General features: G+C 47.0%; 5 protein-coding genes and 2 non-coding genes across 7 annotated transcripts; 6 read left to right on the forward strand and 1 right to left on the reverse strand.

The window, feature by feature from the left end:
• Nucleotides 1-980: 980 nt before the first annotated feature.
• Nucleotides 981-1,806, forward strand: DFJ58DRAFT_9195 (uncharacterized protein). The gene is made up of 2 exons (XM_041395614.1): nucleotides 981-1,135; nucleotides 1,189-1,806. Exons 1-2 carry the CDS (start codon nucleotides 1,100-1,102, stop codon nucleotides 1,654-1,656), a joined length of 504 nt encoding a protein of 167 aa, XP_041251330.1. The 5' UTR covers nucleotides 981-1,099; the 3' UTR covers nucleotides 1,657-1,806.
• Nucleotides 1,807-2,523: 717 nt separating this feature from the next.
• DFJ58DRAFT_t3 lies at nucleotides 2,524-2,613 on the forward strand. Its single transcript has one exon. It is a non-coding gene; the product is annotated as a tRNA-Ser (tRNA).
• Nucleotides 2,614-2,723: 110 nt separating this feature from the next.
• Nucleotides 2,724-2,808, forward strand: DFJ58DRAFT_t4. The gene has a single exon. It is a non-coding gene; the product is annotated as a tRNA-Asn (tRNA).
• Nucleotides 2,809-3,098: 290 nt separating this feature from the next.
• On the forward strand, nucleotides 3,099-3,509 carry DFJ58DRAFT_720621 (ALG3 protein-domain-containing protein; the record flags this gene model as incomplete). Its single annotated transcript, XM_041384727.1, has 3 exons — nucleotides 3,099-3,172; nucleotides 3,227-3,344; nucleotides 3,408-3,509. The coding sequence occupies 3 exons, from the start codon at nucleotides 3,099-3,101 to the stop codon at nucleotides 3,507-3,509; spliced, it is 294 nt and encodes a 97-aa protein (XP_041251331.1).
• Nucleotides 3,483-4,428, forward strand: DFJ58DRAFT_9315 (glycosyltransferase family 58 protein). Its single transcript, XM_041395623.1, has 3 exons — nucleotides 3,483-3,995; nucleotides 4,047-4,182; nucleotides 4,231-4,428. The coding sequence occupies exons 1-3, from the start codon at nucleotides 3,602-3,604 to the stop codon at nucleotides 4,418-4,420; spliced, it is 720 nt and encodes a 239-aa protein (XP_041251332.1). The 5' UTR covers nucleotides 3,483-3,601; the 3' UTR covers nucleotides 4,421-4,428.
• On the reverse strand, nucleotides 4,231-8,943 carry DFJ58DRAFT_851422 (trafficking protein particle complex subunit 10; the record flags this gene model as incomplete). The annotated part of the gene is made up of 19 exons (XM_041393816.1): nucleotides 4,231-4,663; nucleotides 4,716-4,955; nucleotides 5,017-5,100; nucleotides 5,156-5,373; nucleotides 5,521-5,581; nucleotides 5,632-5,761; nucleotides 5,808-5,938; nucleotides 5,990-6,102; nucleotides 6,149-6,283; nucleotides 6,335-6,512; nucleotides 6,564-6,683; nucleotides 6,736-6,851; nucleotides 6,910-7,196; nucleotides 7,244-7,494; nucleotides 7,568-7,729; nucleotides 7,783-8,130; nucleotides 8,189-8,378; nucleotides 8,427-8,626; nucleotides 8,674-8,943. The coding sequence occupies 19 exons, from the start codon at nucleotides 8,941-8,943 to the stop codon at nucleotides 4,436-4,438; spliced, it is 3,462 nt and encodes a 1,153-aa protein (XP_041251333.1). The 3' UTR covers nucleotides 4,231-4,435.
• A 132-nt stretch (nucleotides 8,944-9,075) lies between these two features.
• On the forward strand, nucleotides 9,076-10,880 carry DFJ58DRAFT_9350 (DEAD-domain-containing protein). The gene is made up of 4 exons (XM_041395625.1): nucleotides 9,076-9,617; nucleotides 9,665-9,843; nucleotides 9,894-10,238; nucleotides 10,295-10,880. Exons 1-4 carry the CDS (start codon nucleotides 9,132-9,134, stop codon nucleotides 10,692-10,694), a joined length of 1,410 nt encoding a protein of 469 aa, XP_041251334.1. The 5' UTR covers nucleotides 9,076-9,131; the 3' UTR covers nucleotides 10,695-10,880.
• Nucleotides 10,881-11,946: the final 1,066 nt, after the last annotated feature.

The following is an 11,946-nucleotide window of genomic DNA, read 5'->3' on the forward strand; positions in this document are numbered from 1 at the left end:
ACATACATGCGAAACTCAAATTCACGCGGATACACTTAGCCTCGTGTTCATCGTCAAGTCTCTCGGAGCTCACTCCTGTCTTTTTCGGATCCAAGGCGCTTCTATAAATCTATGGTTTCCTTGCTATGACGTGGTAGAACTCGCTGTAACTATCACCAAGGTATATACATCTCCTTTCACTCGACCGTCAGTCCGGAATCATTCATATCGCTCGCCCTCGGAACACCGTAGCTTCTCATAGTCGGCAGTTTTGCTGATGGTCTGTGTCCTGCCTCACCGTAGATGACAGCGAGAATACTGAATTCATCATACTTTCAAATTCCTAGATACGGTCGTGGGCGGCCTATGGCGAAACTCACTATTGGAATCAACTCGGAAAAGGTCGTGACGCCGCCTCCGAATCAGCAACTCACTTGATCGTGCTTGCACCCAACTTGCACCTCCCAAATTCAGTGTGGAAGTTCGATTTCCCCTCTATCGTACGCCCGAGTGACAAAACTCTCAAGAAATGATGTGAGGTGTACATCCTGCGAGAGTTTTGGGGCATTCTTTCGAACGTTTCCTGTCAAGCGATGACGAAATACATCCTCAATAACGCACCGAGTAGATGCCATGCTCATATGATACCCGTACGTGTCTGATCAACGAATTTTCTTTATGCTCACATGTTCCACAGCTCCAGGTGGTTAAACTGGGGACATACGCTTTCTCATTTCATTCCATGCAGTTACAAATAATGGTTTTCCGGATATCCTCCACTGCCGCAACTTGACCCTGAACTGTTGGAGTCTGACAAAATGAAGACACCAGGAGAGACTTGACGTCAGCCGAGCTCCGTCTGCACTATATCTCCTATCCATGAGGTAAAGGAGTGAAAGTTTCAGGACGAAAAGTCGAAAAAGTGAATCCTGATGTTGAACTGCCGTCAGCTTAGGTCTGCCGAGCCTCGGCAAAGACCCACCTTCAATTTAAAATAAAGTGGGATCTTCTACCCCTAATGTATTGCAGTCATTAGACCCTCCATTCACGCCCTCCCGGAGGGAGTCCCACTAATTTCTTGAACCATTCTGAGCTCCCCTGTCAGACAGGTCAGACTACGATGGGACAGATATTCCATCGGACGTTTCCGGATCCAGTATGTGTGATTCGTTTTATGCTTCATCATGTCGACTCATTTCGTACTCACAGGCGCCGACATTGCAGTCCGATGCGGAGAGGCCATCATGGTATCTACGACTTCCCAACATCTCCACAAGATCCAAGGCCGCCCAATTAGTCGCGACTGCGTCGGCGACCGTGTTTAACAATCGCATCCCGGTTGAGGATCACACCCCAGTCGAGGATCCCTGTGATGACAATGATTACAGCGACCTGGGATCGGTTGCAAGGGAAACTGACAAGGGCCATTTTGACGTCGAAACCCTGAACTGGAAGGCCGTGGGTACGTTTGAGGATGGGACGAACTACATACAGTGGTTGGTCATACCGGCACTGGCAGCTTACATGAAAGCAACGAAGGACATAGCATTGGTCGCGTTGAAGGATGGCGAGAATGCCGATGACGTGCTGGCGCAGTTGGACAACGACCGTGCATATTTGATTAGCTTTTTAGGTGTCGACAACAAAGCGCATCCAATGTTCACTTACTTTAACTAAGTACTTGTTTTCCATCATACTCTACTCTAATACATTGTTTTATTGCCAGGTTTCACACTAGTGGTCCAATGGGAGTGGTGGTATATATGATACAGTAGCAACTTGATGGCAACAGTCAGAAGTATAATGTCCAGAACATGAAGTCAAATACAGGCATTGATGCCCGCTACATATCAGATCACTTGTCAACGATCCTGTTTACTGGTCGGAGCGTGATCATCACATAATATCTGCCATTCATTGTTTCATCGACAGCATCATCTATATCATCGCTCTCGGAAGTTCCCCTGACGAACGCTCATGCCCACTACTCGACTGACATGTGCTTCAGACTGCTTGAACGTCGGTAACGCGCGAAGGGAATTGGCGCATGCGGAGAGCTCCAAGACTAGTCCACAGTCCAACTCGGTGGTGAAGAGATCGAAACAATGTGTAGAACACGGAAAACACAGGGTAACGAGAACGCCAACCGGCCGCGGTGCTCTGGTCGAGACTTCATCGATGCTTCATCCCGGGATGGTTATTGAGAAATTGTGGAAAGGCGCAAAACCATTTTATATGGTTTACGTGGCAATTGATCTTGATGCGGCGTTTGCAATCACGCTCAGTGATACAGCTATCTTCATCTATTGCCAATTTGCGGTCCACGGATATCACCTCCAGGATCCACACGCAGGTAACTGGAAAGAGAACTTTGAGACGTCATCAGATATATATAATATGAGGACCTTATCCAGATCCAAGGGTATGCACAACACGGTCAGAAATGATTAATGATGTGCGCCACATTCTGCCTCGGTGACCATGACCGATGGCTCCCATAAAGCACAATTATATTTACATACCCTCATCTCAACATGCTAACAAGTCACTTTGCCGGAGTGGTTAACGGGATCGCCTGCTATACAGCTAAGCGGTTGGGCTTTGCCCGCGAGTGTTCGAATCGCTCAGGTGACGCTTTTTTCGACCAAATTGAGACAATCTTTTCTTAGGGTTTTCCCCTTTTTTCACATCGGCTAATGCGATCCCTATTGGTTATATTGTTCTGAAAACATGTGGAATACACGTGCCCCATGGCTGAGTTGGTTACAGCGTCCGACTGTTACGCATTGTTTCATCGGAAGGTCGTGAGTTCGAGCCTCACTGGGGCAGTTACCTTTTGCATTTTTGCTCAGCGCTATACTTAGAACACTCAGGCTAAACCTCCGAGTCTTGGATCATCGATCATCTTCCATTCATGCAGAGTTTTGTCTTGAAGTACGTCCGATTACTTTTATTCGATGAGAAAATATTTCTGGATTACTGCATCTCTTGTTGTTCTCGGAGATGCTATCCTCACTCAACTCATAATGCGGTTCGTTCCCTGTTAGCGCGTTTTACTAGCTCGCATAAAACCATGACCGACACATCAAGCAGATACCGAAATCGACTGGGAAACGTACATGGTCCACATTGACCTTTACCTGAAGGGAGAGCGCAACTATGTCAATATCACAGGTCCCACAGGTCCTTTAGTGTAAGTCAACTTGACGTGAACAGAAGTACACTGCGCTTACCTTGACGAAACTAGATATCCAGCTGGACATGTTCATATTCATCGCCTTCTTCATCTAATCACAAACGGTGGTCGTAATGTTGCGCAAGCCCAACAGATTTACGGCGGCCTATACGTATTATCCATCGCCCTCGTATGCGCGAATATATAAGAAAGCAAAGGTTCCAAATTGGACGCTTCTGCTACTACCACTCAGCAAAAGGCTGCATTCTATCTTCGTTCTCCGCCTATTCAACGACTGCTGGTCATTAATCTTCGTGCAAGCAGCGATTCTCGCATTCCAGAGCGCTTGGGATGACGTGGGCATCTTGTTATTCAGGTGAGCACTATATTTTCTTCACCCATGTTGAACGCCCATAAATCCGTACAAGCCTCGCTCTCTCCGTAAAAATGTCAGCAATACTGTATCTGCCAGGTCTACTAGTCATTCTCTTCAAACGACACGGCCTCTTTGCGACTATCCGACACATGCTCGTCTTGGCGTGCACTCAGACTCTACTTGCCCGCTCTTTCCTCATTGCAAATGCAAAGTCCTACCTGCGGAATGCATTCGATTTATCACGCGTTTTCTTGTACAAGTGGACTGTGAACTGGCGCTTTGTTGATGAACGTACATTTTTGAGTCCCGCATGGGCGAAAGGCTTACTTCTGGGTCACGTTACGGTGTTGGTTACCTTTGGATTATTCCGATGGTGTCGCGGCGACGGTGGCGTAGCTAGAGTTCTACAGAGAGGCCTCCGGCGACCAGGTCGGCCTGCTGGTTTGGCACCTGTAGATCCCGATTGTGAGTCATTCTGGCAGTTCGTCGATTTCTGTTTACTGACCTGTACACCAGACGTGGTTACTGTGCTTACGACGTCCAACCTCATCGGCATCATCTTTGCACGATCACTGCACTACCAATTCTACTCGTGGTATTCGCAGCAATTGCCTCTTCTTACTCAAAGAACGAGGTTTCCTTTTATCATGCAGTGAGTCTCTTCGTGCAGGAACGTGTATTTTTGCTAATATGTGCAAAGGATGGCACTCATAGGTGCAATCGAATATGCTTGGAACGTTTATCCATCCACGCCACTTTCATCTGGCCTTCTCCTTGCCGCAAATCTTGTGATGCTACTTGGGATTTGGTTCGGATACGCAGAAGGGAAGATGTTTTCAAAACGCTCAAACCTCAGTCAAGTCTCCCCAAAACAATTATCCCAAAAGTAATAGTGATTGGTACATTCATTCGTATTCGCCTCCCATACCTACGATATATGTACTTCTGCCACCTCTGGGCAGAATCAAAACCTTTTCAGCTTCATGGACCTGACAAGCATCAGCGCTTGGCACTGTAGATCCCATCGAGGCTTGCGTTGATATTGGTAGTGGTCGAACGTCGACCTTGGGTAAGGTCATTTCACCATGATGCAGAGCTATCAATGTCAGCGGAACAGTGAATGAACCACCGTCCTAGATGTCGTTTAAATCAACAGTGAGAATGAACTAGTACCAGTGGACTTACAGTTGCAACGAAATCTCCACGCTTTCGTCCACACAAAAGCCAATCCTTGACGCGCTCTTCGACATCGTATCGCATCGTGTAGCAGCGCTGTTTGCCCTCTTTCTCAGCCCAATGAAAAGAGGTCTTGAGGATGAGTGTTGCGTTGATTGGTTGACCTGCGTAGATCGGGGGTAGTTGATCTGATTGAATGTCACTGGGAAGTGAAGAAGGTTGAACAGTGATTTGTGCTGCAGTCACAATCTGTTACAGACATGCCATATTAATTCGGGTGTGCATTAGGGACAACTTGGGAAACACCGACATTCATCCTTGGCACATCAACTGGTATCTTGATCTCTCTCCAAGGGCAGGGTGATGCAGTCTCTGGGCGACATTGTGCCAATGCCTAACGGTTACGCGCGATGAGCAAAAGTAACAGAACCAGAAATCGACAAACGAACCTCCCGAATAGGTCCCTGGAAATCCCCGCCATCTTCAAACGAACGAGGTAAAGTGATTTCACCAGTAGCCCTGTATGCTTCTATCCATTCAGCGTTGCTCTCCAGTTGTGCGACCAATTTGTCGATAAGCATGCGTCGTAGAGAGCCGTATTGGGGCTTCTCGACCGGCATACTTGACAAAACAGCTTCCACTGTTTGTCGAACTAATGCCTCCACCTCTATATATTATATAGCTGCAGTCAAGGTAATACTGGGTAGAGAGAAACCTTACCATCACGTAGTATGCGGTATTTGATGACAAGGTTCAGTGGATCAAGAACTGTGTTTCTCTTAGCACTCGACAAGCAAACTGGCTAGCAACGCACCAGGTCCATTCGAAGACTCTATGGAGAACAAGAAGTTCACGGGATGTTCTGGCATAACGGTCTATGTGGAGTTTAGTATCCTCAGCAATTAGCGAAAATATAGAATCCTACCACGACAGGACGGCTGGGACGACAGCCTGAGATCTTCACCCCATCGAGACTTCGTGCACCCTGCAGCTCCGTCGATGATATTCGAACATGCTGGTGGGAAGTTGCCGAGATAGTAAACTTGGAAAACAGTCTAAAAGGACTTCAGAACAAAGTGCAAGGTGATGCAATGATCGAACCTTTTGCCGCGGAAAAAGTCTTCTACGTTAACTGCTATGGGTAGCGAGACCGTGACAACTCTTGAGGTTTGCAAGGTACGGATCACACCCATCGAGGATTGCGTGTTATATGTTACATTTAACCAGATTTTCTTCAACTCAGCAGTGAATAAGAGTCATCTTGTTTTTTTGGAAAGACTCACCATTGTATGATATCTCGAAGCATCAGAGTGTGGTAGCGAAATTACAACGTCCGCGTCGACGGGAGCATCCAGAAGGACGATAGCGTTGTCAGAGGCCTCGAGAGTCCCCGTACCTTGTCCTGGTTCAAGAACGTATCAAAATGTATTGAAAACACTGACCTTCTGCCTCTAAGCGTGCCGCTGAATAGTTGAATTGCACTCCAGAAGGCGGAGTTGGCTTAATAGTTGCTCTCGAGATGTCATTCTGGCCAGTGGAAATCACAAGTAAAAGGTGTGATGTAGTTCCAAGCTCAACTTGAATCCACAAGTTAGAATTAGTATGGTCAAGAAGACTGTACCACTTACTTTGCTGAGGTTGACGTATCTGTACATCCAAAGCGCGCAAACTGCGCGGCACGCGCACAAATGAAATCTGATTATTCTTGGGAGTAGTGGCTGCAGTACCCGTATGTTGCCATTGAAAGTGGACACGCGACATTACTACTTCACTGCTCTCAAGAGTATATAAACCCCACGAAGATGACTATGATATGCAGTTCAGTTCACGGGAGACCATTGAGATGGTCCGACGCACTGGGCAAGATAGGGTTACAGTCGACTGGCCAGGAGGAAGTTTATCCACCTTCGCGATGAACTTCAGACGTTCAGAATCTCGACCGCGCAGTGTTATGTTGATTTCATCAATAAAGACATCCTTGAAACAAAAATCAACTCTGGAAACGATGTCTAAATACACGAACACGCACACATGGTAGGTGGTTTGAAACGGTGGCATCGACCAAGGTTAAGTCTTCATCGTCACTACACGTAGCATCGCCAGATACTTGAACTGCCATGATAGGATGGTCTGTGTGAATCAGATCTACAATTTGCCAATTATTGATGATTTCAGATTGCCAGTGCGTTTGGCAAGTACACACCTGAGTCCAAACTCGCCGCAGCAGTGTGAAGTGCTCGAATAAGCTCCGTAACAGACTTCTCCTCATCCACTTCTGATGTTAGCTCTTTGTTCATGTCATTTGTGTATGTCCTGAGATATGCAAGTAAGATATGAATCCACTCTCGGTCTTGAGGATTTTCCAACTCCGCGTGTATGTCGAGTGCACGAGAGAGCACGAAGGACTCTAGCGATACCCACATATGAGGTGCATAATGAGCGGGCAATGATGTGAAAATCGCCAGAGCACTCGCTAGGCGTCCTCGATGGCTGTCCTGCAATAAGAAGGCGGATTATATGTCGAACACTATGCTTACATGTCAAGAGCGGCAAGGAAGCCATGCAGCTTTAGCGCAAATTTGCGACGGCCAGCCTTCACGTACATATCGATGGCACGATTTGAAGTTGCACAATACAAGTCATAAAAAGCCTCCTTGTCCCCAATAGCTAGCATGACCTCCTGATTGCTTATCCGCCGCGTCGATGAGCGTTTACTGTTTTGTTCTGGATGCAAGGTAGTTCCTTCCATACATGTGGTCGCAAAGGGCGGTTTTTTTAGGCAAATGACCTACTTTGACGCCAATGATGTCAAGCTGCAAAGAAAAATCAGGATATAGCGAGTCTCAACAATGATATCTGACCTGAGTCTTAGCTAATTCAAGAAGTTCACCTTTACTCGCACTGAATCGCGCGAGCTGAATGCCATCCAGTTCTATCGCAGGAGCCCACATATCACATTGATCAACAACACTGAGAGCAGAAGAGAATATCCATGACTCAATAAAGTATTCCGGTAACTTGGCCTATAGAGGGCATGAGTTTCTACGATACAGAATAGTATGATGCGACCCCTGACCTCTACCTCTCGCAATCGTCTACCAAACGTGGCCAAAAAGGTGGCGACCTTCTGGCAAATCTCGGACGGGCGACGCATCTTATTTAGCAGAGCGCACTGGCGAGCAAGCAAGTATATCCGGAAATCGAATACCGAGATAGAGTTGGCGAGGATGAGGTCACGATAATGTTTCTTCGTAATTGAGAGCAGAGGCACCGAGTCATCCTTGTCCACAGGCTGGATGAGACTACCAAACCATGACATGTTCTTCTCTCTCAGAACTTGGATGAAGGATACCTCCAGCTCGTTGTACTGGTGTAGGGCATCTTCGAAAAGCTTCACTCCTTCAAAGGAACTTGCAAGGCTTTCCTAAGAGTCAAAAAATCTCAGGTAAAATACGTTTAAAAATGCCATGTATGAGACATGCCTTCAATATGAAAAACGTGCAGAAATTCCAACCAGGCATTTGCCTCTGACTCTCAGAGCGTCTGACCTCTTCCTCACGTTGGGAAACGGATGAATCTAGAGCAGACAGCAAACCGTCCTTGATCTTGTTCACAAGATCAGCCCATATGACGGGACTATGATCTCCTGCTGTCCACGACAACTGTACGCATCTGTTAAATGTAAGCGTGAGGAGAGACGCCATACGCGGGTAGTCGCACCGGTCTCGCTTGTCGATATTGAAATCTGCCTTTATTTTATCAAGGACAGAGCTCTTCATGTTGAAGAACTTGCGGTCTGTGGTCTTGATATCAGAACGAACGACATGCACAATGATCCATTCTTGGTTCTTCCGCTGAGATATGGCAGAATGCCAGTCTTTGATCTGTTTCTTCACATTTGCTTTGTACGAGTCGTTATCCTGGATACCTCGTCAGGTTACCGCTACCACTTGTTCACCATGTTTACCTCGCATGTTACAACGTAAAGGTTGAGTAATGGCTTTTCTAACAGAGTGACTGGTACTTGTGACGTGTGTTCATCGCGAAGAGAATCCAAAGGAACAAGAGTTAGCTCAAGTTCCTGAATGGTTTTGAGATTCGGTCGGGAGGCTGACTTCCAGTGAATGCTCCGAAGAGGTAGTTGAGATTGCAAGGCTGCTAGCACTTGCCTCCAGCTCTCCGAGGCCAGAAACGACAATGGTGCAGAGTATGTCACTAAGACATTCTGATTAGACATTCGAAGATGCCAGATATAGGTGGTATCCTGGACGCAGCAAAGAAAGTAGCACTACAGCTGGTAATACACCGTTGACAGATTGGACGTCGGGACAAAGTTCTGTATTCTACTTAGTAAACGTGAGAAAAACATTTTAGCAAAACCTTTGCTCTGGACCACTACACTGTCGACGACCACGGCCAGACAGCATGCCTTCACCAGAAGAAGCAAGCACGTCGACCACACCGCCAGAAACTTTCAAAGAACTGGGCCTCATTGATCCTTTACTGGAAGCCCTAGATAAGATTAACTTCACAAAGCCTACTGAGATTCAGCAACAGGCACTTCCTCATGCATTAGAGGGCCGAGATATCATTGGCGTGGCAGAAACTGGTTCAGGAAAAACTGCAGCGTTCGCTCTTCCCATCTTACAAAAACTTTGGGACGAGCCAAAAGGATTGTTTGCATGCATTCTTGCACCGACCCGCGAACTTGCATATCAGATAGCGCAGCAGTTCGAGAGTCTGGGTTCCGCCATGGGGGTACGGTCCTTGGTTCTTGTCGGAGGAATGGATAGGATGCAACAGGCTGTTGGCCTTGCTAAGCGGCCTCATATCATAGTGGCAACCCCCGGTCGTTTGAACGATCATCTTCAGAACACAAAAGGATTCAGCCTAAGAAGCTTGAAATTCTTGGTGCGTTTTTCCCGGCCCTTGTAGCCCAAATCCTTACAGTCGCACAGGTTATGGATGAAGCAGACCGTCTTCTCGACATGGATTTCGGTCCTGAAATAGACCAGATTCTCAAAGTCATACCCAAGGAACGCACAACTTATCTGTTCTCCGCTACCATGACCACCAAAGTTGCGAAGCTACAGCGAGCCAGTCTAATAAACCCTATCCGGGTTGAAGTTTCTTCAAAGTATGGGCAAATTGTCGGCATCCTGAGCTGTACTGAGAGCATCAATGTAGATACCAGACCGTGTCCACCTTGCTGCAATATTATCTACTCGTCCCCTTGGTTCATAAAGATGTGCATCTCATATATCTCGCCAACCATCTTGCATCGAATTCCATCATAATCTTCACCCGGACAGTGCATGATGCCCAGCGGTGGGTGGTGCATTGCAATCATTCACTCATCCTCAGCTTATTTTTCCCATTACTCTATTCCAGATTGTCAATCATGTTACGATCTCTTGGCTTTCCTGCCGTTCCATTGCACGGTCAACTGAGCCAAAGCCAACGCTTAGGCGCTCTGGGCAAGTTCAAGAGCGGAGACCGCAAGTTGCTCGTGGCAACTGACGTAGCTAGCCGGTTTGTTCCTTATTTCTTTTCTATCTCTGCATGAATTGATGTCGCTCTACCTACAGTGGTCTTGATCTGCCTTCCGTTGACATTGTCATCAACTTTGATATTCCAACCCATTCCAAGGACTATATTCACCGCGTTGGACGTACTGCGCGAGCAGGTCGATCTGGAAAATCGATTACAATGGTGACGCAATACGATGTTGAACTCATCCAACGAATAGAAAAGGTAATAGACAAGAAAATGGAACTTTGGCCAACAGACAAGGAAGAAGTAATGTTACTGAAAGAACGTGTGGACGAGGCTGCCCGGTTGGCCATCAACGAGCTCAAAGAAGAAGCTAAAGCAGGTGGAAAGAAACGCAGACGTGAGGATGGCGTTGGAAGGGACGAAAGAGATCGTGATGATGATGTTGTGGAGGCAGGTGTCCCGAGAAAGAGACATTCGAAAAAGGGGCGATAGATTTTTCCTGTGTTCGATACTTGCAGGAAATCATCTCGTCGAAATAAAATGAATCGTGCGTGGCAGAGCCCGCTACCCCTGTTCATCGCGACCCGTTGTTGCATCTCACCCCACTGCTGTTGTTTATTACAAATTCTCTCTCCCCCATGGATGAAGCCTTGAAGCACTAAAGGCTCCAGATACGGTACCTGCGGGAACGAATAATCAGGAAACATCAACGATACCCTCTCCGCGCAACTCCGTCAGAGCTTCGGTCTGCAGCTCGTGTAACAGGGAGAGTACGACAACTAGAATTTACTCCCGAAGAAATTGAAGAGGTTAGTACATGCCATATTTTTTCTTGTACTTATTTATTCGTTCTCATGCTCAATTATCTCAAGAATGAGGAACTTGCCGAGAGAGGCCTCTTGCAACTGAGCCTCGCAAGTGCAACACTGTACAGTACAAGACATTCAAAGCGAAGCTTGCTTCTCGTGAGGCTGCGCGTCAACGTCTGTTGACGACGACGTCCCGGGGAGCTTGAAGAGGTCGAGCGCTACACATCATTCCTTGAGGCATTTCATGCCGAGAACAAACAGCTGCAAGTTGGGGTTAGAGGATGCCAAGTTGGAGAGAATGAGGACGTGGTTTTCTTCCCGCAACTCGACAGAAGTTGCGGACGATACCAACTATCTTCAAGCTGTCTATGATGACGAATGTGAGATCCTTCGATCGTTCACCATTCAAGCACAACAAGTCTCGAAGATCTTAGGGAAACGTTCTGATGGTATTTTTTTGGCGTAGTCACCCATAGATGTATCTTGGTTGTAGATGATGGGATAGCTCGGTTGATTTCTCGGACCTTGAAGACTAGTAATCAGTATCTAGCGCTCTCCAATCCAAACATGGTATGTGCATGCGACTGCAATCATGATTTCACGCACTGATTTCATACCACAGTAGATAGCTGCCCGTTGCGTTTGTCTACGTACACCGATGACGGTCAGTTCAGAGTATTCCCTCACGAGACTGCCGCCCTCGCTCCATTCGAGGCTGCAGTAGCTGCACTGAATCCATTCATGACTAGCAGTCAAAGTTGAAAGTGCTGCAGTACACGCTGCATTAACAGAACAAGCTATCTATGATCCAGCTAAACACTCGCATTCAAGTACTCGACTCCGTGTTTCTCCTTCCACAAGCAGAAAAAGATCAGAACGCTGCTTTCATTCGTGATCAATGCGTACTCGTCGTTGGGAGCGACTCTCTTACACGA

This window comes from Suillus subalutaceus, assembly GCF_016647625.1.
Source record: "Suillus subalutaceus strain FC151 chromosome Unknown DFJ58scaffold_1, whole genome shotgun sequence".
NCBI classification, from domain to species: domain Eukaryota; kingdom Fungi; phylum Basidiomycota; class Agaricomycetes; order Boletales; family Suillaceae; genus Suillus; species Suillus subalutaceus.

Bases quoted from the DNA above. Each gene is read 5' to 3' on its own strand.
- DFJ58DRAFT_9195 (XM_041395614.1), top strand. From the start codon at position 1,100: ATGGGACAGATATTCCATCGGACGTTTCCGGATCCA. The intron at 1,136-1,188 runs GTATGTGTGATT...TCGTACTCACAG, and splicing joins ATCGGACGTTTCCGGATCCA to GCGCCGACATTGCAGTCCGA.
- DFJ58DRAFT_9350 (XM_041395625.1), top strand. From the start codon at position 9,132: ATGCCTTCACCAGAAGAAGCAAGCACGTCGACCACACCGCCAGAAACT. The intron at 9,844-9,893 runs GTATGGGCAAAT...GCATCAATGTAG, and splicing joins CGGGTTGAAGTTTCTTCAAA to ATACCAGACCGTGTCCACCT. The intron at 10,239-10,294 runs GTTTGTTCCTTA...CTCTACCTACAG, and splicing joins GCAACTGACGTAGCTAGCCG to TGGTCTTGATCTGCCTTCCG.
- DFJ58DRAFT_9315 (XM_041395623.1), top strand. From the start codon at position 3,602: ATGTCAGCAATACTGTATCTGCCAGGTCTACTAGTCATTCTCTTCAAA. The intron at 3,996-4,046 runs GTGAGTCATTCT...CCTGTACACCAG, and splicing joins GGCACCTGTAGATCCCGATT to ACGTGGTTACTGTGCTTACG. The intron at 4,183-4,230 runs GTGAGTCTCTTC...ATATGTGCAAAG, and splicing joins AGGTTTCCTTTTATCATGCA to GATGGCACTCATAGGTGCAA.